General features: G+C 40.5%; 4 protein-coding genes across 5 annotated transcripts; 1 reads left to right on the top strand and 3 right to left on the bottom strand.

Annotated features, from left to right (window-relative positions):
- Positions 1-1,231: 1,231 nt before the first annotated feature.
- LOC135592970 (uncharacterized) lies at positions 1,232-2,717 on the bottom strand. The gene has a single exon (XM_065082733.1). The coding sequence runs from the start codon at positions 2,452-2,454 to the stop codon at positions 1,387-1,389; it is 1,068 nt and encodes a 355-aa protein (XP_064938805.1). The 5' UTR covers positions 2,455-2,717; the 3' UTR covers positions 1,232-1,386.
- Positions 2,718-7,868: 5,151 nt separating this feature from the next.
- Positions 7,869-9,210, top strand: LOC135592966 (delta(12)-fatty-acid desaturase FAD2-like). The gene has a single exon (XM_065082727.1). The coding sequence runs from the start codon at positions 7,876-7,878 to the stop codon at positions 9,019-9,021; it is 1,146 nt and encodes a 381-aa protein (XP_064938799.1). The 5' UTR covers positions 7,869-7,875; the 3' UTR covers positions 9,022-9,210.
- Positions 9,211-9,839: 629 nt separating this feature from the next.
- On the bottom strand, positions 9,840-18,360 carry LOC135592967 (damage-control phosphatase At2g17340-like). The gene is made up of 12 exons (XM_065082728.1): positions 17,967-18,360; positions 15,050-15,115; positions 14,263-14,329; positions 14,086-14,154; positions 13,858-13,998; positions 12,864-12,992; positions 12,032-12,118; positions 10,829-10,903; positions 10,674-10,751; positions 10,492-10,569; positions 10,351-10,413; positions 9,840-10,225 (listed from the first exon to the last, which is right to left on the bottom strand). Exons 1-12 carry the CDS (start codon positions 18,134-18,136, stop codon positions 10,142-10,144), a joined length of 1,107 nt encoding a protein of 368 aa, XP_064938800.1. The 5' UTR covers positions 18,137-18,360; the 3' UTR covers positions 9,840-10,141.
- Positions 18,361-18,992: 632 nt separating this feature from the next.
- LOC135592968 (AT-hook motif nuclear-localized protein 10-like) lies at positions 18,993-25,023 on the bottom strand. Of its 2 annotated transcripts, XM_065082729.1 has the most exons (6): positions 24,721-25,023; positions 23,530-24,371; positions 22,718-22,770; positions 21,364-21,495; positions 20,648-20,809; positions 18,993-19,443 (listed from the first exon to the last, which is right to left on the bottom strand). In XM_065082729.1, exons 2-6 carry the CDS (start codon positions 24,038-24,040, stop codon positions 19,207-19,209), a joined length of 1,095 nt encoding a protein of 364 aa, XP_064938801.1. In that variant the 5' UTR covers positions 24,041-24,371; positions 24,721-25,023; the 3' UTR covers positions 18,993-19,206. The 2 variants fall into 2 exon arrangements, with proteins under 2 accessions (XP_064938801.1, XP_064938802.1); XM_065082730.1 differs by lacking the exon at positions 21,364-21,495 and having other exon boundaries at positions 24,721-24,880.
- Between the last annotated feature and the right edge of the window lie 1,177 nt (positions 25,024-26,200).

Raw genomic sequence — 26,200 nt, 5'->3', positions numbered from 1 at the left:
GGTCTCGGGTAGGCTTTTGGTTTAGGTGGAAGGGGCGATCATCACCGTCTGATTGGGTCTAATCTTGGATCCCGGATGGATGCCGGTTTCTGCGGAGCTGATCGGCTGGATGGCCGCTTTCAGACGACATCTTTTGAGATGATCTGCTGCTATCTACATCGGACTCTGATGTCATGTCTGACGCACACATCTACGGGCAAATAGACTCACGCGTTGGACCCTTGCAGGAGAAAGTAATGGCCACCAATGCAGCAACTTATTCGGAGCACATTAGTGCGGGATTTCCCCAGCTATACTTGGTTAAATGAGCAATACCGACCAAAATGCGGGTCATCTCGATGATAGATACACTGGGCGCACGATCTTGTGTGACAACCATGTGTTTTAGATCCGACGGCTCTGCAGCCGTGGACCGATAGAATCAGTTCTAGTTGTTATTATCAGGCTTAACCAGGGAAAACCAAAGAACTTGATGACTAAAATCCGGCACCATTCAACGACTTAAGTGCATGCAACTCATGCTGTTCCAGGAAACAGAGAAGCCGAATCGCATATATTCTTGACAGTGCTGGAGTTGTAAGTTCAGTAATAATTATCATACATGCATGTTTCTCAGATTTTCCTGGATGATGCTTCCGTTTCTTTATATATCAAAATCGCTGATCCACTTTTACTCATCGAGAGCTGCTGTGTTTGCCCAATGCCAGGTGCGTATGTAGAACCTTATTAGTTCCTTGCTGATATGCTTTTATTCGATGCCTTTTATTTCACTTGTCCAACGCTTCAAAGGACAGCTTTACACCTCTGGATCGCATCAGGCAAAATCCAGAGGGTTCTACGGCACGGAACACCGCTCTCCGGCCTCCTATTAGTTAAAGGAGGTGGAGTGTCGATGGAATGCACTCAGAACTTTTAGATATGGAATATTGTAGGAAAAAAAAGATATCACTCATCTTCTATAAGTTAATTAATAAATTAGCTTCATCATTGTTTAATATTTTTCCTTTTCTGTTATCTTGGATCCTGGATTTGCTGAATTACTACCTTCATCTCGAAGTAAAATGATGGTAGAGAGGTGGGTGGGTGATGTATCTTTCTACCGTATTGTAGCCGGGGAACCAATAAATGATCGACTCACTTTCTTCTAACACAGACAACAGATAAGTAGTTTTACTCGCGCGACATATAATTCGCCATTTAATATGATTAGATTGATCTAAAATACTTATCCTATCAAAAATAGTATTTACATAAAACACAACTTCATTACAAACACGGTCATCATGTACACAAAACAAGAAACGAAAGAGGAGGAACTACTAAGGGGCTATTATAAACAAAATACACCCCAAAATCCAAGTTTCCTTCCAACGCCAGGGGGCGGGCTTAGATACCGCCACCGGTGGATCCCATCACCAAAGCTTTCTTCAGCTCCGTCTTGACGTCCTCGGGCGCCGCTTTGGCGGGGTGCTCTGGCGCCTTCTCATCGCCACGTCGAGCTCTTTTACCGGCCGGCGCCGCAAAATTAGACCTGCCCTTGCTATCGTCTTCCCCGCTTGCAGCGAGCGAAGCCGCCTTCCACCCGCTGACCTCTGCACGGAGCTCTTCTACGGCCCTCCTCAGTGTCCCATTCTCCGCCTGCAGCGCCTCCAATTGCCGCCCCATGGACGAACGCTCCTCCAGCAACTCGCCGTCGCCGCCCTTCTTCTCGGTCGCAGGAGCGTCCCTGCCGTTGGCCGCGTGCTCGATCGAGATCTTGCTCATCACGAGGAGGGGAAGCTTGGCGAACGAGATCCCGGCCGCTGGATCATGGAATGCGGTGCGGAGCTCTGGCGTTGCTCTCAATCCCCACTTGAACTTGACGGCGGTGTGGCTTCGTAAGGGGAGGACGCTAGTCGTGCTGACCTCGAAACCTGAAACGAGCCCGTGAATCCCGTCTCCGAAGCCGTTCGCAAGGAACCGGTTCTCTCCTCCGAACCCCACAATCGGGGTCTCGGCGCCGTTGACCAAGCCGTCGCCTTCCATGCCTCCGAGGGGGTCGAACTTAGCCACAGCGGCTGCCGAGGCGGCGGTGGAAGAGACGGTCTTCTTTACGGCGAAGTCCCCGAAGCGGGGCTTGAAGAGGATGGAGAAGGAGGGGCCGGCAGAGCCGGGGCGGGCGAGAAGGCCGAACTCGGCGGCCATGGAGAAGGGGGCTCCCATGTCAGGCGAGCCAAGGGGGCCGAGGCCGGTCTTGAGAACGAGAGAGAAGGGGGCGGCGGGGTCGTTCGGACGGTAGGAGAGGCGGAGGGAGGGGCCGGAGGCAAAAGCGGTGGAGAGGTCAAGGCGGAGGTGGCGGACATCGTCGAGGGCGGCGGCGAGACCAGAGAGGAACGGGAGGCCCAGGATGCTGACGGGGACCTTGGCCCGCAGTAAGGGCTGGCGATCCTCCCGGAACTTGAGGGACGCCTTCATCGATGACGGCGACTCGACTCTATGATTCACCGCTTCTTCTATTATTACGAAGCTTCGATTTAGTCGCCGATTGCAGGAACAGCACGCAGCTCGTGATCGAGGTTAGGGTTTTGGCAAATGAGGGCAGGGAGCTTAATGACGAGGGGGGCACGGTTGGAATTACATGTCTTTTTGTTTCACCCGACGACGTTTGTTGGAGGGTTTGCGTTTTTTCTTGGGTTAGCAGTTCAATTGGATGTTTCACGCCAGAGGGAGCAGTAGTGAAATAGAAAAGCGAAATTTAGGTGTGTTGTGTCACGGTTTCCGTATGAAGCACTTAACAACGAAACTCCCCGTCAGCATCTACGTTTTGGACCGAATAGAAGGTGGATCCATGGTGACATAAAGTGGATGCTGCCATGATCCATAAAACCCAACCGTACTCATGTAATCAAATCATTAAATTTAAATATAATGATTTTTTAGCTAATAAAATTTAAAATATATATATAAATATTTAACATTGAGTTATATTATTTTTTATTAATAAATTAAATTTCAATAAATATAATAATTAAAAAAATAACCTTAGGTGGAGGACTCACCTTCCTCCTATTTAGGGGAGAGATTTATTTATTTATTTTTTACGTCAAAACCTAACAGTAAGAGAAACAAAAAATTGTCCTCCTTAGAGATAGATTTCTTTGTCTTTCATGAAAAATAAATATTTTTATTTTTAGATTAAATTATTTCATAATTATTTATGATATACTTATTTTTTAAAATAATTCTTTTAAGGATTTAAAATTTTATTTTTGAATTAAAATATATTATAAGTATCCATGCTATATATAGTTTTTATAATCTTCTTATATTCCTTCATTTGTTTAAAATTATTTTAATTATAATTATTCATGTTATATGTAATTTCTATAAAAAAATTCTTGCATTCTAGTTGTAATATTTGATTTATATTAGATTCATATAATAGTTAGTTAAAAATATTATTTTTTATGTACTTTTATTTTTAATATACTATTATTTATTATATTGTAATGACTCCATGTTAATGATTAGATATTTTGATTATAATTCTATGGTACTATAATTCAAAAATAAGAGAATTGATTAGTATTTTGGGCTGAAATCAATTCGTAGGCCAAGCCATAACTTGTAGACTAGGCTTAGCATAGGTCAAGCTCTAGTCCAAAAGATAACTCAACTTAGCCCAATATAAACAATCATGTGCAATACAGATAGCCAATCCATAGGCTATGGGTTCACTTAACTTGGTATGGTGAATACATAGTTATATGTAGTGCACATAACTTATTGTTATGTAATCTAGCTCATTGTATTTACTTTATTTAATTTAGATCCAAAGTATTAATTGAATCAAATCATATTTGATAAGTTTAGATTAATTCATGATGATTCCGAATTTGATTTATTTAAGTTTATTTAACCTAAATTAAATCTAATATTATCTAAAATATACCAATTTATAGTAGTTTAAAATTATTTAAATGAGAATTAAAAATTGATTCTGTTATGTTATAGTGAAATCTAGTTTAATTAGATTGAATGAACTATTGTTCAAATCAATTGAGACCTAATTGATATTATTTGACATTAATGATGTTTAAAAGATATATTTAGATGTTTTAATATATTTTTTCATTCCAATGTGGATATAACTGGTATGAGATGATTTTGTTTCCCTGGTTAAGACATGTAGAATGATTTCTTTTGGGGATTAGTGGAGCATCAAATGTGATGATTGAACGATTACTCTATTCGTTATTGGGATGAATGTGTCACTAGTAGGTGAGAGACATTACTCCGTTGAGAGTGTGATATGGATTTATCTCTATCCATTGTTAAGAATATATAAACTCATACGATATGATAAAAGCTCTCCGTCCATAAGAGTGATCCTTTGAACATTTGAATATATTAGTGGGAATGTTTGACTCTAGAATTTATTTTACAAATGCTTTACATGGGTTTCTACTTAACGGTATTAAAATATTTTTTGTTTTATATTTTATTTTTAAAGTATCCTATCAATAGTAGTAGATTAAATTACAATGCAAAGTAGATCTTTTTCTACCGTCGGGTAAAGTGAATAAAACCTATAGCTACTTTTAACTTATATTTTGATGAATAAATTAATTATAATAAATCTTTATAATTTATAAATATTAATAAAATGATGTTTATTTATTCGACTCTTGATGTACCTATGGAACGATATTGTGATCTTATAAAGAAAAAAAAATTCCAGAATATGACATCCATCGACCTATCAAAGGTAGAGGATTTAAAATCTCATTCCAGATATGTGTTGGCTCTTCCATTGCGTCGTTTCGCTCGAATATTTCTTTTATACGTTGATTTATTTTATTATTTTTCCTTCGGATAGTAAGTTTGTCAGACTGGTAAAACAAGTTTTGAGTTTAAGTCTACGTACTAGGATGCACACACCTATTAAACCTCTTTTATAGTAGATTGATGTAACCATTATAATCAGATGTGGGGATGCCGATCTCGAATGTAATTGTCGCCATTTCGCATGCTATGATATATAGTGCCGGTGCATGATGAAAGATAATTGATCGGCAAAGTGGATGAAAGATAATTGATTAGTAGGGTGGAGCGAAGAGGAATCATCCAATATTAACATATTGACCACATGACATGAGATGTCAACCATATAGTATCAAGATATCGGGCATATGAGGTTCAAGTGTCAACCACATAGTGTCATGATGTTAGGCACATGACACAAGGTGTCGGAGATGTCAACTAATATCATGATGTTGGCTACGTCAACTTTCCCCTAACAGTATTGTGTGACTCACACATATGAGTTGTAGGTGTTGGTGGTAAGGGATGTGAAACGGACATCCCTTCGTTCTTAAGAGTCTTGCCCACAACAAGCTTGTCACGCATATCTAGGGCAGCTTTTAGCTGCCAGCCCGACGCGTGTTTTGGAGTTGCTCGCTCGCTCGTCAATATTATTGTTGAATTCCCGGAACAGGAAACCCCCGGCGAAGCTGAAGGAATACAACTTCGCAACGCGAGTGCTACTGGTCAGGTAATCGGAGGAAGGTTTCATTCAGAAGCAACGTTAACGGTTGAGAACACCCTAAACAGTTACGTGGGGCAACCATGCATCCACAAATCTGTTCTGAAGCTTCATCTGTGAGGGAGACGTTTGCACTTATGGCTGCAAGTCGGAGACGTACAACAGAGAGGAACGATCTTCTATCGTAGCATGAACTCCCAAGAGGGGTAAAGCTTCGTGGATCGAGATCTACCCCCAGAGTTTCACTTTTGATCACGACGCCTACCCATTCTGGAAGAATTTGGGCTCCTCCTAAATACTCTCCGACGAGCGAGAGCGCATTCAGCTGTTTTGAGAATTACGATTGCATGAAGACCGTGCTCAACCACTGTTCACCACCCAAACATCGTCAGGCTTCCGAAGAATTTAGCAAACATGGCAGTCTTTGATGAAGAATGGTAAGCTTCTAGTATGCATTTATGCACCAGGTTGACAACCACAAAACGTAGGGTTAAGAGAGAGAGAGAAGAGGGGAATTGCACTGCGAGGAAAGCTTGCTACTGTGAGAAACAACAAGCGACAAGAAATAGGCCAATAACCAAGTCATTGTCGATAAGGATGGATATAAAAGGTCAAAACAGGCGTAGGCGAATCGGACGGGATTGGAGAACAACCCATTTTGTGCCATCAAATTTTGCTGTCTTTTTCATGACGGAATAGAACTGAGAATGGCATACCAACTAGAGAAGAGTAGTCCAAGTCGTAAAGGTCCGGAAAAGCCGCAGCACATTCACTCGTTGCCATGCAAACTCTCGCAGCAACCCTACAGCTACGAACAGGTTTCTATAACCTCTTGTTTCTCCATGCCATTTCTGCTGTTGACCATACCCTCCGATTCATTGTTCCAGTGGCAATCCTCGCCCAACAACATGCTGATCTTTGGTGAAGTAGAACGTAAATAGCTTGGTTGATTTGGCAATACGGCCTGCCTGCCCGGAAGCGTAGCCCGCAGAATCCTATGCCTCAGAATCTAAATATGACGACAAAGATTAGATATATAACATTGCGAATTTAGTTGGCGATCTATTAGAATTAGAACGATCGTGTAAACTATATCTCACGTGATCCACCACAGTCCATGCTCTTAGTACTTAAAGTAGCTTAAATCTTCTGCAGCAGCCCCTCGGTAACACGTTCTGGACCAAAAGGACTACTGCGCCTGGTGGAGCTTTTCTGCCATGTTCCCCAGCTGACATTGGTTTGCCCCGTGACTAAGAACAAAACTGTGGGCTGTGCAGACTATCTTCAGTCGGCTCGTCCTCCAGCGTCTCACAGAACGAGAGGGAGATGCGACACGAGACGGTAAAGATCATAAATAGTAAATGAATCAGCATCGTTTATAGCGTGAAACAGATCCTCATGCACAGGGCGGGTCTGGAAGAGATCACCGCGAGGAAATGATCATTCTATCCTTAGTAGGGCTAGCCTAGCAGTGGGTGAGATGGGGGTGTTCCTGGTACTTCGTCGAATCACGGTATGTTTTTTGACCTTCAGATCTTGGTCGAATCCCCAGGGAAACTGACGGTCATGATCTGGAGGATCGAGAGTCCGGGGAAGCGTGCCGGAGTATCCAATGAACTGACGCCACATGGGACATGAAGCGACAAAGGAGGCAGCGGCTGCCATAAGACGCCAGCGTGGTTTCTTTCCATAAGGATTGGGAGGAAGAGGCGGAGGAGATGCCTATAAAGGCGCCGTGGAGAGAGCGTAGTATTCTCCTCCTCGGGCTGCAGAGAACGCTGAAGCACAGAGGAATTGCCCTCATCAGTAGTAAGTAGTTCCCGTCTCAGGTGCATGAAAACAAATGTTTTCTCTGTTAGATTTCGTGTCCTCTGTTGGATCTTTAGATGAATGAAATGTTGATTCTGTGTCTCGCTCATATGGTCTCTATCTCGATGACGATGTTTGAGATTGTCTTTTGCCGTCGTAAGACGTACACTGTTTACCCCTTCCGTTCCATGCACAGTGTCTTCTAGCCTTTAGTTTGGAGACGGAGGAAACGATATTTATCCTCTTATTGAAATTAATGTACCCAACCGGGAGTAAGATTGCGTGATCCGCTTCAATTGTGCTCGGTGATGTTTTGATTAGATGTGCACGTCCTTTGTTTCTGTTGTTTTCACTAGATTTAATAGAAGAGGAGGAAGCCTTTTGTTTTGCGAGGCAATTTCCAGCTTCATGGCATCTATTTCGAGCTGGCAGCATTTATTCGATTCTCCCTTTAATAAAGGTATACGTGTGACTGCGTCGCAGGTGAGCCCATAGCAGCAGCAGCAGGAGGAGGAGGAGGAGGAGGAGGAGGAGGCGGACGCATGACGGTGAAGGAGGAGCCCTTCCACTTCCACTATGGCTGCGGCGACAACGCTCTCCAACGATCGCCAACTGAGAAGCCCGCCTTCACCCTTGGGCAGATTAAAAAGGCGATTCCCCCTCACTGCTTCGAGCGCTCCATCCTTCGCTCCTTCTCTTACCTCGTCCACGACCTGCTGTTCGCGGCCCTCTTCCTCTACTTCGCCGTCGCCGTCGTGCCGAAGCTCCCTTCCGGCCTCGCCCTCGCCGCCTGGCCCCTCTACTGGGTCCTCCAAGGCTGCATCCTCAACGGGGTTTGGGTCATCGCTCACGAGTGCGGCCACCACGCCTTCTCCGACTACTCCATCCTCGACGACGTAGTCGGTCTCGTCCTCCACTCATCCCTCCTCGTCCCCTACTTCTCCTGGAAGTACAGCCACCGGCGCCACCACTCCAACACCGGCTCCATTGAGCGCGACGAGGTCTTCGTCCCGAAGCCCAAGTCCGCCCTCTCGTGGTTCACCAAGTACCTCAACAACCCCCCCGGACGCGTCCTCACCCTGGCTATCACCCTTTCCCTCGGCTGGCCGCTGTACCTTGCCTTCAACGTCTCCGGTCGTGCCTACCCTCGCTTCGCCTGCCACTTCGACCCCTACGGGCCCATCTACTCGGACCGCGAGCGGGGCCAGATCTTCATCTCCGATGCCGGCATCGTGGCGGCCTCCTTCGTCCTCTACCGCGTCGCCGCCAGCTACGGTTTCTGGTGGCTGGTCCGGGTGTACGGCGTGCCGCTCCTGATCGTGAACGCCTGGCTGGTCATCATCACCTACCTGCAGCACACGCACCCGTCGCTGCCCCACTACGACTCGAGCGAGTGGGACTGGCTCCGGGGTGCGCTGGCGACGGTGGACAGGGACTACGGGGTACTCAACAAGGTGTTCCACAACATCACGGACACCCACGTCGCCCACCATCTCTTCTCCACCATGCCACACTACCACGCCATGGAGGCGACCAAGGTCATCAAGCCGCTTCTGGGCGAGTACTACCAGTCCGACGACACGCCGCTTTTGAAGGCCATGTGGAGGGAGGTGCGGGAGTGCATATACGTGGAGCCGGACGAGGATAGTAAGCAGAAGGGCGTGCTGTGGTATCGGAACGAGTTCTAAGTCGACGGCTCTGCTCGGGAGAAGATGGCTACGTTGTCGTGTTTACCTTTGCTTCCTCCTTAGTCGCTAATTTAGCGATTGATATGGAATTTCCATGTATCTTTCCAAGTGATACGCCTAATTTATGAGCGTATCACTGCAGCCGGCATTGCCTATGTTCGAAGCGTGTACGAAAATGGTTTGCATTCATGACGTGCGCAGTGAACAGCAGAAATCATTGATAGGTAGATGATGGAGTTTGTGAAGTAGTCGTAATTTGGAGTACTTAACCTATTAGCTTAGTTGGGCAAGCAAGTACAACCTACAAGGAAAAGTCTAGTTAAACACCCACCACATGGTTGACGTGCACTAAGCCTACCTATCTTCATCGTCGTCATATTTACTGCACTTGTGGTCCTCCCTATAGGTTGGCATCGAGCTCTGGCGACGTTGGCCCAGAATTTGTTCGTGTTCTGGTTGCGGTGCTACATGAAGAGAGAGAGAGAGACAGAGAGAGAAGGCACTGGTGGCAGGTCACCACTGAGGGGGCTATTGATGACAGTGTGAGAGACCGTACTACATTTCTTGGAATAGTTGGTCACCTATCACAAACAAAAGAATTAAGTAGTCGATGGTCCCCTATGCTGTTTTATTGCTGATACGATCACATATATATATATATATATATATATTGCATCACACCGGATGAAAAAATTAGTTCGATAGCAAAAGGAAATTGTTCCATCTTCATTATCATGTAACTGGTGGTTCACATGCCTGGAGGGGCAAGCAATCAAGACAAAAAGAAACAACAAAAGGCAAAATGCACATCGCACGAATAAAATGAAAAACTACTAGTCACTATATCATATCACCTTTGATATATATCATCAATTTTACGAAATACATGAACACATGAATGATTTCTATGAAATTTCTGCCTCCTCGAAATAATTTAAGTGGGGGCAATAACAGAGGAAACTGTTTCATACTTTTTTTATTCCATTAACTGCAAAGTACTTCATTTTCTTAGCTGCTACTCCATGGGTATGGTGGTCTTACTGTGTCATGGATGACAAATAGTGTAGCTAGGCACTAGCATGTCGGTTACGAGAAAATTGAACCAAAGAATTCAGATGCCTCAATAATTTAAAACTTCATGATACTTGAATACGCAATCATAAAGCCTTCCTCCCAAGAACTGAGCAACCTCTGGGTGCTTCACCTGCCAAAGTTAAAAAGGCCCAGTCACTGCCATCAACTGTATTCAAGCTAATAACCTTAATAGAGAAAAGCATGAGATCTCAGAATATGAATGAGAATAAATGCAAAAGGGTTAATTAATAATACCATTCCAATCTTGATGGAATCACACTTCAGTTGAGCATAAAGGTTTGTCTCTATCGCCCTTCCCTGAAAATTGAAAAGAAAAGGAAAATAGAGTAGAGATGCTACATTTCACATTTGTTGTACATCCTAAAGACAGCTTACCATTCCCTCCAATATGATTAGGTCCGCATCACTTGCAAGGTATGCCAGATCTGGTGATACATTGCTAAGGTCAATAACCTGAAGAACAATACAACTCCATATCAAACAATATGATTACCTCCTAGACAATGGCTATTTTCCTTAGAAATAAACCAAGAGGTGCAATGTTTTCACCATCTTACCGGTAAATCATTACCAGAATTGGCAATGAGAAGGCCAGAAGCATCCACTCCCATGAGTTGCCCATTTTCATCCTTCAGCTGTTAAACAGTGAATATAAATATCAGAATCAATCCACTCATAGAAACAAGATGAGTCAAGCAATCCTCTCTATCACCTTTGAAATAATCTCAACCAATTCAGGGTATGTAACATCATTGATTGAAGGCAAGTCATTAGCTGCTAGAACTACCTGAGCAAACAAAAGAAACTGGCATCAGGAAGATGACCACATAAAGGATTCTTTGTGAAAATCTGAGAAGGAAAATTCAAATTGTATATTTGATAAATAAAACCTTGAAAAGAAGCAGTAACACAAAATTCATTCAAGTTCATTTTAATTAGACAGCAGAAAAATTGACAAACAGGCAATCTCTTAATCTCTAATTATGTTGGACATCTAAAAGCCAAAGTATAAAATCTAACAGCAAGAACCAGGTTGTTCCTCAGATCTAACCGCAAACAGTACAATCTTTACCCATGGCCTTGTTTCCAGTTACTCTTATCTCTATAGACAATGCTGAAATGGTCTCAAAGACCAGCTATTTTTTCTTTCCTAGGCACAATCTCACAACATCATGCTTGTGATATTTTTTGCTGACAATGATTTAAACTCATTCAGATTCATAATAAAGCAAATCACCCTCATAATTAACATATAACTGATTGTCACTTTTTTTCTGGTACCCGGTAGTCCATACTTTTGTTTCTTTGATAAGGTTTATAAAATATGTTGAATACAAGGATATAGCTCTATTCAAACATGCAAGGAATAATTTGCATGATTGATTCTACTACATAAATATAATGAAAATAGTGAAATATTTATATGTGAAATACGCTAATATTTTTTCAAAGTAATGCCAATTAAAAATAAATGTCCAAACATGACTAATCGATAGCCAGGAAGAGGACTTCCCTCCAGCTGAACCAATCCATGCGTGGATTTGCTAATGCATATTGCCATGCAACATTTGTTGCTTATATATATTCAACATATTTTATAGATCATATTTTTCCATGCATCATTTTCCAGTATACATGTACAGGAAAATCATGGAAGAAGAGAGTGATGCTTGCATATAGTGCAAAAACTGTTACCTAGTGAATATGGAACAGCTGGAAAAAAATGGCAAACAAATTCCTCTCAAATGGCTCAACTACCACTACAGCAGAACCGCACAGACAAGTGTGAACTACATGCAGACATCGTAATCTAAACAGTGGGATGACAAAAAGAGATTTGCTGAATTCAGCTTACAAAAAATAGCAGGATTTAACTACAGATCGTAAATACATTGCCAAACAAAACAAGATATACCGTTGTACCACGTCGAAGTAACTCTCTTGCAAATGGCAATACACCCAAAATGATATCAGCACCAGAGTTATCAACAAAGATAACAGCCTGTGAAAAATATGTTTCTCTGGCTGGTAAGTCCAGAATTATCACAAAAAATAACAGCCAGTAACAAGGATAGTTTCTCTGACTGGTAAGTCAAGTAATTAACAAGTAGGATACCGTTTGACAAAGGACCACAAAAGCACAAACAAGCATGAAGTGAGAACTCCATACACAGGCTGCTCTTTCATGGTATCGTAAGAAGAGCAAAATATCAAGATAATGCTGCAAATATGCACCATGGATATACTGAAGACTGAAGAGGAGAGAAAGCATAAAATGTTGAGTTCCTATGTAGGAGTCAAAAGTCTCCACATTTGTAACAGAAGCACTAATTATTGCACCAAGAATTGTGGTGCATAGTGAGATTTTGAAGTCAAAAGAATATAGGAGATCATATGAACTCAGATGTAAAGATTTCACCAAGTTAATTTAGAAGACAATGAGGACAGGATGCTCAGTTCTGCTTACTCCTAGAAATTTCTTGAACAGGTTGCGGTCATATAAAATAGAAGTAAAAGATAAGTAGGCATAGGCTAATTTCAATCTTCTTACTTGGAAAAAATCAACACTGAACTAAAAAATAATATAAGTTTTGACCTTTTGAATTTTTTGTCATTACCATACTACATGTTATATTCACCAAAGGAATGTAAAGGGAGACTTTAGCTAAAAGGGGGAAATCTTACCTTCTTATGTTCACCAAAGGAATGCAAAGGGAAACATTAGCCAAAAAAAGGGAAAATATTACCTTCTTCCAAGTCTTCGTAGTCCATTTCATTTTAAAATCGTCCAAGTCATCAATAACCCAAGGTCGAGAAACAAGATTTTGACAACTAGCCAAGAAGGACATGCCATCCTTTGCAAACACCTCTGCTAGCTTCAAGAATGAAAAAATATATATATATAAAAAGAAAACTAATTATACTTGGAAAGAAAAAATGCAACCACTCTCTTTTCATAATTAATTGATGAGAACATACCATAATATCTTCTGCTTGAGAAGATAAAATTTGTTAATTTTACACACTTCAGTACTAGATAGGAAAAGATCACTGATCCACACACACAAGATGCCAGCTTAGTGCATAGCTAATAGTTATCGAGATCAGAGAGTCACAACATGTAAGACATTATTTCTCTATAGCACAGAGATCAAGATCATAAGACGAGAAACACCACTCATGTAGAGTTTAATTTATCTTCAGGTGTAGAATCACTGTTAGTGTCGGAGAAATCATGCCTCTAGAGTTGGTAGGCTATAATAATTCAGTTGCACAAAGGCTCAGCAAACTAAAACTTGGATTACCTACCACAGACAAAGTTGGTAATTTTATATAATTAATGTCTGAATGATTCTTGCTGAAGGCATACCAGATGTGTGATTAGTCATTGTGAACAAGAACGAGAGAGAGACCTTTTGTCCAAAAAAGTGGAATTGATGTAGCCTAGTGAACATGTTCAAGTGTTGAAAAATTCAAATTTTAAACTTTAGATATGATGAATAGGATTATGTGTAGGTTGCCAGGTTACACATTATCAACCTGAACTGTTCCTTCAGAAACTTAAATCTCAACCTAATAGATGCAGAGGGAACCAAAGGATTATAAGCAAACCAGACCAATATAATATATTCTCACTTTCCCTTGCTAATTATGTAAATCAAATATAAATAAATTTACAAAGATATGTGACTATGAAAGTGATGCACAACCTTGTTAACTGCCATCCAATGTATAATGTACCTGAGCAGATCCCAGATCAAAAATGTTACCCGCCAAAATTCCCCTAATCAAGTTTTCCACTCGTTTACTATCATCTTCAATAGCATCATTAAGTCGGACAACACCCTCAAAAAGTGAGATAGCTTTAGCATTCTCTTCATCCTGTTTAAAACAGATTGCTTGAATTTAATATCATAATTCTAAATAAACAAAGAATCAAATTCAAGAAGTTTAAGAATTTGCATTTACCTTAACCTTCTTGAAAATATCTCTAAATCCCAATTCTCTAAGTACCTGTTCACGGAGCCTGCAAAGAAGCTAAAATCGTCCTCAAAAGCATGAGACCTGAACTGATTCTTTACTAAACCACATTCTAATTGTAAATTGAAAAAATCATGAGAGTAAATATAGCAAAAGCAAGCTTACAACACAATCTGGTGGCCCACCATTGCTTTCAGGATTTTTCTTCATGTCCTCAAGCATAGCTGTATATCTAGTGCAGAAGAAAAAGAGGCAAAGTAGATTAGGTATGCTTATATTTGAATTGCATCCTCAGATAGAACACCTGAAACCAAGATCTAGACAAACAGGACATACAGTCATCAGAGAATATTTCAGCATTCCAACTATTCAGTTTGAATTATTTGTCATCAAAATATTATGTGCATAGTATAGCAAGCTAATCCATGATCAAACAGCTAAATCAAACATAAAAACATGTTAGCTCTCAAACCCACAGCCATGTCAGACAGATCAGTCTTTAGCCATCATTCTTTTTGTTTTTGTTTTTGGAATGAATTCAAAGCAGGAATACACACACAAGAGGCAGCACAACTGAGATCACATTTGTGAAGTTTCTGTGCTACATTTGAGATATGATTACAGATTTGTGCATTGCTGTGCCTCATGACTAAACAAAGCTATATACATCTTTAAGGCTAGCATTATTTCCAGAACTAACATGAGTGCCACATGTTAAAGCTGTTTTACATAGAACAGTTTAAGAAGAAAATGAAACAGTCTAAACATGCCGTAGATGGTTTATAATTTCTTTTAAACGAACAATAATAACAGAAGCTTTTAGGCAGCTTCAATGATATGTAATTAATTAGCAAAATATCGAAAACATTCCCAAAGCAAATTTAGCGCATCACAAAAGAATATAGCTTGATAACATACAAGGACAATGATGATTCAAATGACAAAGACTTACCTCTGAGCAAACTTTTCAGCTTTAATAGGGGCATCAACAACCGTAGGGTCATTCTCTGCTCGTTGCCTGCATAAAAACCAATATGGCCATTATAATCAGCAAAAGGGTTTAACAAGATGAACTAGTAATAAAACTACATGATAAACAAACTAAAACCAGGACAGAAGCAAGTCAAACTAGTTCATTCTAGGACTATTAGAGAATATGAGCAATTATAAGCTTCAAATACACTGATCTTAAACTTTATAAGCAAATCAGTTATGTAGATGAATGTTACAATTTGGACCATCAAACAAAATCCAAACCATACTGAAAGGAAAAGAGGCACCAAGTGCTGTTACATATCAAACTGCCTTCATTATGAAGTGAATATTATTCCAACACATGATCATCCTGCTAGATTTTTCTACATAAATGATTATCTGAAGACACTCCAAGAATCAAAAAAAGAAAAGAGATAACTTATTCAGCAGATGAACTACATGTCTAAGGCAATCAATTTTAAAGTCAATGACAAATTACCCAAAATGAATTCAACAAATTACCCAAAGGCAATCAATTTTCTCTCGGTTAGTTAGTCATGGTGTCAAAAACAAGCCATTTGTCCAACTATTTGAGATAGGCTAGTCTGATCCTTTCCTGGCACTAAACTGCACCATTGACTGTAGATAATTAATTACTTGGCAAGTATTACTTTTAAGTCTTCTTTGGTATTCCTCTATCCCTTGCCTCGCTTGACCAGTGCATTCATAGGATTTTTCACGCATGCTGGCAGTAGTGCACCATTATTGTTTGTTTTATCTTCATACAGAATTTGTTATACCCGTCTCTCTACATTAATCGTCACTTCAATCAGATAAAAAATATTTCTTTCCAGTGTCCTGATCTTTTTGAATAATAGATCCATAACATCATAGTTTTTTTCTACATTTGATAATTTCATTATCTATTTCAATGTTCAACTAAAACTCCCTTCTTCTATTCAAGTTGTTAAAGTTGCGATTTATAAAACAATCCTACATCATCTAGAGTACTTTATTTTTTTATACTTACTTTTTCTTCTTTTGGACGCATAGCCTTTTGTTTTTTTTATTTATCTCCTATTTCTACCCATACCTCTATCTCCACCTCTTTCTAATCAATTAGCATCTCTGCTGAAAGAATATATTCAGCAGCCATCAAGTATCACTGTCCACCTCAATCCTCGCTGATCAGGTTGAGCTCATAAATAATGGTGTGTTTTCTGAACTGCATGATCACAACAACACATGTGAAGTGATCCATTATTAAAATGACCAAATTGGTCAATCTACATGGGAAATAAGACACCAACATGGAATGTGTTTTCGGTTGCAAAAGAAGTGTCATCAAAATATCTTAAATTCAAAGGGTCGAATAAAAGAGTCTCTTCAGTCAATGCTGAATCCGTGCATGCTGGACAGTAGATCAGAAATAAGAACCTCAGGGAGAACACAAGAAGAGGAATAGGAGGAGAGAGAATGCACTCTAAGCATAAAATCTCTAGTTGGACCATCGCTGGCGGACTTGAACATGCCAATTGTCAAAGTTAAGTGGAGGCATGGTACACTAATGGAAACATAAAATCTTGCAATAGTGATACAAAACGACTTGATATGAATAGGAAGAAATGTAGAGAGATGAAATGAGGAACGAAATGTTTGAAGGCAGCAATGGTAATAAGGCAGCGATGGTAATAGACAATCAGTTCGCTAATTTAAAGTTTTGTGCCACATATGTTTATCTTTACATAAGTACAAACTGGGTCAAGCTGGGTTGGGTAGCACAACCCCTCAAACCAAACATACCTGAGTCAAAAATTTGAGCTTTCTTGAGCTGGACAAATTTCAAGACCCACAAACCCCAAATTTTCATGTTTGGCTTGGGTTCTCCTGGTTACAATATTATACGTCGAGTATCCACCAACTTAGCGAACTTATGGATATTGACTGGATAATCATGGTGAGATATGTGCACACAGAAGAGACTTGATGCACCCAAAGGTCAACTTTAAATTTAAAATATCTCAAGATTTCAGCCAAACTAAGTCCAGGTTGTTTTTTTCATTTTTCTAAGATTCCTTGGAAGCTATCTTTATTATCTTTAGATCTGTAATAAGAATTTTCTCAGGCTTCCAAATAGAGGAAGATTAGTAGCTATTTAAGTGTTACATTCCTATCTCTATGCAGCAGCCCTTTTTCTAAGGGAAATAATCCAATAAGGGCAGAAATCCATCCAAAAGAAAGGGGCTCGTATGAAGGGTTAAATGAAATTGTGAATGATTTTATTCTCCTTCAGGAGTCATACTATAGTTAAAACTGCGTGTGGCATCTCAAGCTACAATAGATACCGAATCAAAAGAAAGTAACTATTCTGATAGAGAAATAGAGAGAATTCTAGGTTGGTGGGCCTATACATATTAATTATGTTCTATTTGTGTTCTCTCTCTTCCTTCAAAAATTGTAATTAGCTAACAACTAAATAGGTTATGTACGTATGAGAAGAGGATTAACCAAGACCTCCATCACAGGAAAAGCAAATAGAGGTTTCCCAGTTACTAGCTTTGGTTGTTCTGTTTATTTTTTAATGCCCTCAGATGTCACTACTATACAAACAACACAGTTCCCGATCATATTATTTAGTTTCGTTTCTCATCTAGCAGTAGACTTCTAATTCCCCGAGCTTTAGTAGCCAAGTAGGTCCAGCATAATCCACAACAAACAACTCGCACACTAGCATGAGAAATAAGCATCAAATAACTATCATCAACCCTAAAACATCATCAAGAAAAGCACAACAATCGACGCCTTGATGGAGAATATAACCCCGTCCACATTCATTCCCAAGATTGTAAAGATCAAGAGACCACGGATCAAAAGGAAAAGCAAGAAATGCGGACCTAAAGGAGGGGACGGAGTTCAAGAAGAGATCGATCCACTGGATCTCCACGGGCGTGGCCTTGCGGGGATTGTCAGAGGGAAAGCGGTAAGGGATCGTACAGACTCTGTATTTGGATTCGATCGGGGTTTGGAGGAGCGGAAACGGCACCGTCGGTGAGGAGCTCTCCATGCCTTCCCTGTTTCTCCGCTAACGCGACGAGGGTTTGGTCTCCCGCTGCTTCCCCCCTCGATGGAGCTCCGGCGGCTCCAAGAGGAAGCGAACAACTTAATTGGAAATCTGAGAGAACGGAATGGAAGTCGCAACGCGAAGTAGGGGGATTTCCTTTTCCTCCGTCGGGCTCTTATGACGCTGGCGGCGAAAGCACGGAGCGGGCCAAAGAGACGGCCCTCGGTTAACGTATTTACAATTATTTATCTATTATTGGATTTCACCATATAATAAGATTTGCGATCCATATATGTTATAGTTTTTTTTAATTTCTTGAAATATATATATATATCCTTGCAACGTTTTCTTCGCATTGTTCTATTAAAATCATTACCAGCACACAGTATCGTCAATAATTTATGAGATTTAAAACCTTTTTCTAACGCGAATTAACAGTAAATAAAAAAGTGAGTAAAAGTAACTGAGAAAAACAATCTAATTAACGTTGATTGTAAACCTCTAATTAAATCTCAATGTAAGTAGGGACAGATTTGAATTGACTTATGATGATGATATAGATCAACTATCATTAATTGAATCTAAAGTACTTTATCAATGATTTGATGGATGATTATTCACATTAAAACGATCCAATCTCATTAAAGATGATTACTGTTCCATTGGGGTACGTAAAACCCCCACCAACCTTCCTATTATTTTTTTTCCCCAACAAAGCGGCCAGCAATACATGAGCCAAGCAAAAACATAAGCTCCGGAGATGTCATCAGTATGATCATGGAAAAACACAGATTTCAAAGGAGGATATGCAACCAGATTGGCTCGTAAGCAAAATAATAATCTACAACATCTTGGGACGTCAGTAATAATGGTATAAGCATTACAGGAAGGTCCAAACAGGTGCTGAAGAATCCTTGAAACATATAAACTCTTGTCTCTAAGCTAAACACCACAACTAAAATAACCTACCGCAGGGAGAAGAAACACACAACAGTTTGTTTCCGCAGTCGCTAGGAACTACCCCTAAACAAGATTCAAATACAATTACAAACACACAGTAATGATAGCATAAGTTATTTCCATGGCATGTTAGACAACCCTTGCTGGTTGTTGTTATTGCATGTTCCCATACTCTGGTTGAGCGGACTCCCAGGCCCACCGGAGGATTCGCTCAAGGTGCCCCGTGAGGTTGGGCTGCTGGGGACTGGTGCCGGAACAGGTGCAAGCTTTCCAGGGGCTGACATCGGTTCCAAGGGATTATTGACCTGTTTCGGTTCTTTTTTACCGGCAATGAAGCTCCCCACAACCACCTGCAGAGACAAACCAACTGTTACCAGTTATTTATAAAAGCCCTCTTTACTGTAAAATACAGGCACTGATACACAAGCAAACTTGGTCCTTCTGGCTTCTGACTCTATATCGGCTTTAAACCATATAAACATACTGCTACATCACTTGTATAATTTGGAACTAAGATGTTGAACTAAGATGTTTCTCATTCAAACAGCATAGCACAACTATCTGATAAGATAAGGAGCATAAAAATCTTGTGGAGAAGATGAATCACATTGCAGGTCAATTTAGTAAAGCTAGGTGGCATCTTCACCTGCTGTCAGGTGAACATGAACAGATGCTTCACTCAACCTTCCACTAAGGCTTGGATACTTATATCATGTCACAATTAATAAGTTACAACAAATGGAACCCAGGGTTGACAATTCGCACTCAGCTGTGGGTCTAACAAAGGGCAGAGGGCCCATCACACTTATCACCTCATGACTGATATCAACAGGGATGCCAGATGGCTTGTTCCACAAGATGCTAATGAACACACAACTTAAAATAGTTCAGGGATGAGGCTAGGAAAAATCTATTTAGTGTACAACAAGAAGGCGATCGATATTATATCTTTTCACTATAAGAAAGATTACTACATAATTTTATTATGTAAGTCCACATTAGGCCTACAGTCATAATAAGATCCGAGTAGTAACATGAATGTAGCAATTTCGTAACCAAGAACCAAACTTTACATAGAACCCTTCCCAATAAACCTAAGAACTCGAGGGTAAAGTAATATGTTTTGAGGTTTGATACTCGAAAAGGAAAAGGGAGAGGGAAAAAGGGAGAGGAAAAAGAAAAAGAACAAACCATGCTTGGGGGATTCCATGCAAATTGAAATGAGAAGAAGAAACTATTGGATAAAAAAAAACTAGAAACAATGCTGATTCCATGTAGATCTGTAGGAACAAAGCAGTCATGAAGATAACTCTATCCCATGACCAAAATCATCTAAATAGGGACAAAATGGTAGAGTGTGGGATCCATAGGCACCAAGCATATTTCACCAGTATATGGCTCGGGTGAGAATGCCTTAGATGAAGATACAAACATGTACTAACAAAACTTACACAAAACCTGTAAACATATTTGCATAGTATTGTTGCAAAGAAATTAGGCTGAAGCACAGTATAATATTAGCCTAAGGATGTCTCATGTCACAAAAAGAGAGACCTGCACAGGTGATGCTGCAGTCAACAGTCCTGCCACTCCCCCGCCCAACACGCGCCCATCGGGACCAGCAAGTGAAACACTCAATCCACCTGTTCGGCTACGCTGACCACCACTCTCTGAAAGCAGAAATGAGCCCGACAATGACAATATCTCAAACCGTCCCTGCACATGGAAATTATAAAACTATGATGGCATTACAGATTAATATAATCGGAAAGAAAATGTTAGGCAAAGGGAGACGATTGAGAAAGACCAATCATAAATTGTCTAGTTTATGTAATCAGACATTCATACCAGACAGCCCATGCTATATAGGAATGTGTTTCAATATATGGTAATCATATCTTTCTTGATATAAAATGATAATCATGCCTTTGAAACTGGATAAGTCCATAAAGTCAAAGCTCACCAAATAATTATTTTAAAAGGTCTATCTGCTCACCATCTACCCTGGTTAACAATATGGCAAATAGGTTCAGCCAATGCCAAGTTTTAAGACTATCAAGAGCAAGTCTTAGCTGTTTGTGCAAACCAAAGCTGTAAACAATGACAAGAATTACCCACGATATGCGCCAAGAATCATGCAATTGTACAAACTGATCAAGCAGCAAAATTAACACTATAACCAAATGAAACAAGATTTAATAACTTGCAGTCCATACAAACAGTTCCTGCAAGAAGCTGAATCTGTCAATATGTTAGTTTCAAGCGCAGACCTCATAAGTTACAGTTCCACCAGAAGTTGCTGCTTGACGAAGTGTTACATTAGATATTGCACCATTTGCAGAAAGAATGCAAACAGCACGTGGACCATGCTGAGAAAATGACATAATTTTTGAAGATACATCCTGAAAACATAGAACAAATTTTTATCATCAAATTTGTGTTGTGAAACTTAACATATCAAAATAGTTTTATATTGTAAAAGGACCTATTGGTCCACCAGAAGTTTGTATTAAGTCATTCATCAAGTGATTGAAGAGAAGGCAAATTAGATCTGATAGAAAGAGATGGGCCAAAAGTACTGACCAAATGTATGTATTTTCTAATCAAGTGCATCCAGGACCCACTCGCTCAAAGGACATAGATAATTTACAACATAATTAACAACCAAGAGCTGCCAGATGATTCTAAGTGACTGTCAGATCATCAGCTCTGGTCATTCACAAAAAACTGTTATTGGCAGCTGATGCGAAGCAGAAATCTCCAAGCACCTATGTTGATTTTCAGTTTATTAAAATATTAACTGTTTCAAAATTTTCAATGTACTAAAGGCTAAAAGCACCTGCGGCTATTCAGTGGAAGAAATCAACAATTAACAAATAGTAATTCAGCCAGAAATTAGATCAACATGCTATCTCATAAATGGAAATATTTAACTAAAAAATTGTAACATTAAGAAGACGTAAGCGATTGAGTAAATAGACTTACTGTAATGTACATATGCACAATATATATATATATATATATATATATATATATATATATATATATATATATATATATTAGAAAAAAGAGAAATCATAGGAAAGCCAGACAACCTCATAAAAACAATAAAAATCATATGTGAACAGACGCAATAGCGAACAAATAAGACAGTTACATTGGCAACTAGTGAAGTAGACTATGGTAAGGTAAACCTAATTGGATAAGGCAAACTTGAAACCTTATATAGTTTATTAGCTTGTTCCTAAAAACTTCCAACAGTAAAATAGCACCAGAAGAGGATATTAAATTTGAAATATCTACAATTGCCATTCGCTTCGGCATCACACTGCATATATGAACCAGAGACCAGAACAGAGAATCAATGCATTTCGTGTTTGTTGCTCATAACTCATAAAGCATAAAAAAGTGGACTTCAGAAACAAGTTGGATACAATATAAGCTCTCCTTGATTCTGAGTATTACTAGAAGGACCAAAAAGGAAATCTAAACAAACATTGCGGAGACACCCAAGAAACACTAACTATAGCAGAAGAACACATTCTAACTCAAATTAAACAAATTTAGCAGCATCACCCACATCACCGATGTAGGTCTCATTATGCAACAAATATAAATGAATACCTCTCCAGTCTTCACTGTGATAACATGAGGAGTAAATCCAATCCCTGCTGATCCTGAAAGTTTATTCTCTACATCAGGCTAATTTATAGAAATGTAGAGTTACAAATATCAATAATAAATTAAATTAAAAGGGTTATTAAAATGGCCAATCAAGCATATAAAATTAACCTCATAATCCATGGACTTTAAGATAAAGTCTCATTTTAAGAATCCACAAAGGTGCCTGTGATGATGAATATCCAATACTTGGTAAATACAGTAAGTATAATATGAACACAGCAATTTTTAAAAAAAAGAAAACACATAAGAAACGCGAAGTTTTTTGTCAAGAAAATTAAATTAAAAAAATCAAGTTGAATTCCATCAGTGTAGCATGCACTAACTTAGCAATTTAATTTACAAATTATCATAAAAGTTTAAACTTTGAAACTGTAGAAAAGCAGATGATACACTTAACATCAAACAAATAACAAATGATTCTTGAATTCCTCAAATCTCAACAGACATTTAAAAAAAACAAATAAGGGTGCAAAAGTAATTTCAAGCAGATCATTCTCCAGGCTGTCAGATCTACCAGAACTCAGAAGTCCCCAGCAGAGTCAAAGAGCATTATATTTATGCCTCTGACAAAATAATCTCTCATTCCCACCATACCATCAAGCCTTTGTTTTACAGCCAGATCCCAAACAAGTAAAACCTATATGAACCACCAGATGATTAAAAGGCCAAGCAAACCATGTTGCAACAGTGGAACCCTCCTCCATTGGCAAAGATCATCAGATCTACAGATACATAGACAGAACTGGGATTACCTAGAGCAGCCATCTGCTGCTTCTTGCCAGAACCAGGAGGTCGGCCCCTTGCTTTCTTCGAAGGATCTGCCGAGGATGCTCTGTTAGTTGTTCCAGTAGGGGAAAGGGAGAATCCACCGCCCCCCGGTGCGCCTGAAGCAGCAGCCGATGTAGGGATCAAAGCAAGAGCCATGGTTCCATCGGGCCCGTACTTTCTCGGCCGTCCTCGCTTCCGCTTCACAGGCTCACCCATGGTGATATTTAGGCCATGTGGAGCCATCATTGGAGAGGGACCTTCGACGCCGCTGCCAGTGGTCCCTCCCCCTCCGCCTCCTCCTTGGTAAGGGGCAGGAGCAGGAGCAGGAGGAGGAGGAGAGGTGCTGGTTATTGGCTTGTAGATCGCTGTACCGTCCGGTGTAAAGGCCAATCTCATGCTCTGGATGGTTGGCGGAGCCTGCGCGGGACTTTTCTGCATTCCGGAGCTAAAGGGTTCCCTAGCAGGCATAATTCCTGGTTCTGATCGCACTTCCATGGCCACGGTGAGGAAGCTCAAAACACCATTACCGGGAAAACCCAAACCCTACCGTGGAACAACCCCGAGAACTCCGCAGGAAGCACAGCACAAAGTAAGATCACAACTCTAGATTCTCCTTGGAACTTAAAATAGCGCAAATTTGCAAGACAACTTGAACAAAAACAGTCTGGAAAGTTTACTCTACTAAGCGAGCATCGACGAGATCAGGAGATAAATCAGTAGAAAGTTTGAATTTTTACTGCAGAAACCCACTCGAACAAGCTCGAAAGCAGTACCGACGGGCAACAATTATTCAAAAACCCTAAGCATCGACGTCCCATCTTTATCCCTGCGTATTACAGCAGAAACAAACAAGAAGAAAGAGCGACGGCATCAGGATCAGGCCACAAGCCACTGTACAAAGTAAAGAGGAAACAAGACTGGGCTAAAAAAAGAAGCACAAGCAGTAAAAAAGAGAAGAAAACACCCTAATACTACCCTCGATCCAGCTAATAAACCACGAATTTTCAAACCCAACTCTCCTAAAAAATTCCTCCCTTTTTTTCCCCAATTTATCCATATAAACCACGATTTCACCACCAATTTCGTAGAAAAAGGCCCACCGAAAAATCGAGGAAACTAGGAAGAAAGCCGGTTGCTTTACCAAAGAGAAAGAAGAAAATACGGAAACTAAAAACCTTAATCCCATGTCGGACCGCTCCCAGAGCCTCACCAACAGGCTGAGATGAGAGAAAAAGAGGGGGCCAAATCGTGCCCTAATATTTCCGGCACCCCTCCGTGCCCAAATTTAACCCCTTTTTCTATAAATTTCCAGAAGCCTCCCTCTCTCTCTTCTGTGGAATTGGCAAGGACTTTTTATTTTTTAGGGGAAAATAATGGTGGAAACGAAAAAGCAGGAAAAAGACAAGTAAAGCCACCCCAAACTGCTTTCACACGATAACATCATTTTAGAAAAAGGGCCGATTAATTTAAAGCGCCAATTAAGCCGAGTGCGCCCCCAGAATCGGTGGACCCCCACCCCCTCTCTCCATCGTCTTTCATTTGAAGCCTGATCGACGGACTCCGTTGACCGTTGACTTTTCGGGCTTCGATACTGTTGACACGGAGATCAAATAATGGCGAGCGGTCACGGCAGTGCAACCTGCGCCGTCAGTGACCGGTCGAAAGCCGCTGCCGCCGAGACCGCAAATGAAACGATGAGAACGTTTTGGAGTCGGCTCGCACGCTGGTCGTACTGGTCAACGCAATTATTGATTTTAGACTTGGTCGGCAGGACGAAATCAGTTTGATTTCTCTGGCCTAACCACTACTGAGATGTTCGATTTGACTCTCCAATCTGTAAGCTTTCAGTTGTCATCACTCGTATGCTTGCACTGTGGAAACCTCAAATCAAAAATACGATTACGATAAATATCAGGAATATAGTTCCACACGTATGCACTGTGGAAACCTCAAATCAATCTGACATGTTTTAGAATGTGATGAGCAAGTACAATCCACACTCCTCTGATGTTGACATGTAATCATGTTGATATCTTCTACCTCAACTATAAACTATAGACAATTATCTTTTTAACACAATATAAAGATGGCAAGAATATTCATTGCTCTATGGTTCTTCCATCACGATCCCTACGCTTGCCTCTGTCTAACAAGTTAATCTCCACTCATATGCATGAGTGTTCATACAAGGACCTTTTTCCTCCTTTTTACCGGGAAAAAGACAAGAAAACTTGTTCTTATCTCCATCTCAAACTCATCCTAACCTACTCTTAATGTAAAATGATAGGATATGTTTTGGGTCTAAGACACATCATAATCAATATCACACCGTGCTACGGCAAGGGGAGCACCCCCACACGTTAAGCCAGAATCCGTACCAATGCCGGGTCAGCAATGGGAGCATCCATATGCGCTAAGTCAGAACCTATATCAAGGCATTGTTTGGTACGTCCTGTCCCGGAAGCTCGGGGCGACACCGTTTGACGTCATCCCGCGCGTCCCGGGACAACGGCCACACAGTACCGTCTTGTCCCCCGAGGATAAGTCGTCATATCGAACCTACGTGTGATCGACCCTCGTACAATAATATAAAAGTCCATGGCCGACATCCGGCAAGAGGGAAAGAAGATACAAAAGATAAGAGAAAAACAATTA

The sequence above is a fragment of the Musa acuminata genome, chromosome BXJ1-9 (genome assembly GCF_036884655.1).
Source record: "Musa acuminata AAA Group cultivar baxijiao chromosome BXJ1-9, Cavendish_Baxijiao_AAA, whole genome shotgun sequence".
NCBI lineage: Eukaryota > Viridiplantae > Streptophyta > Magnoliopsida > Zingiberales > Musaceae > Musa > Musa acuminata.
The sequence above is the reverse complement of the archived record's forward strand: the minus strand, read 5'-3'. Positions and strand labels throughout refer to the sequence as shown.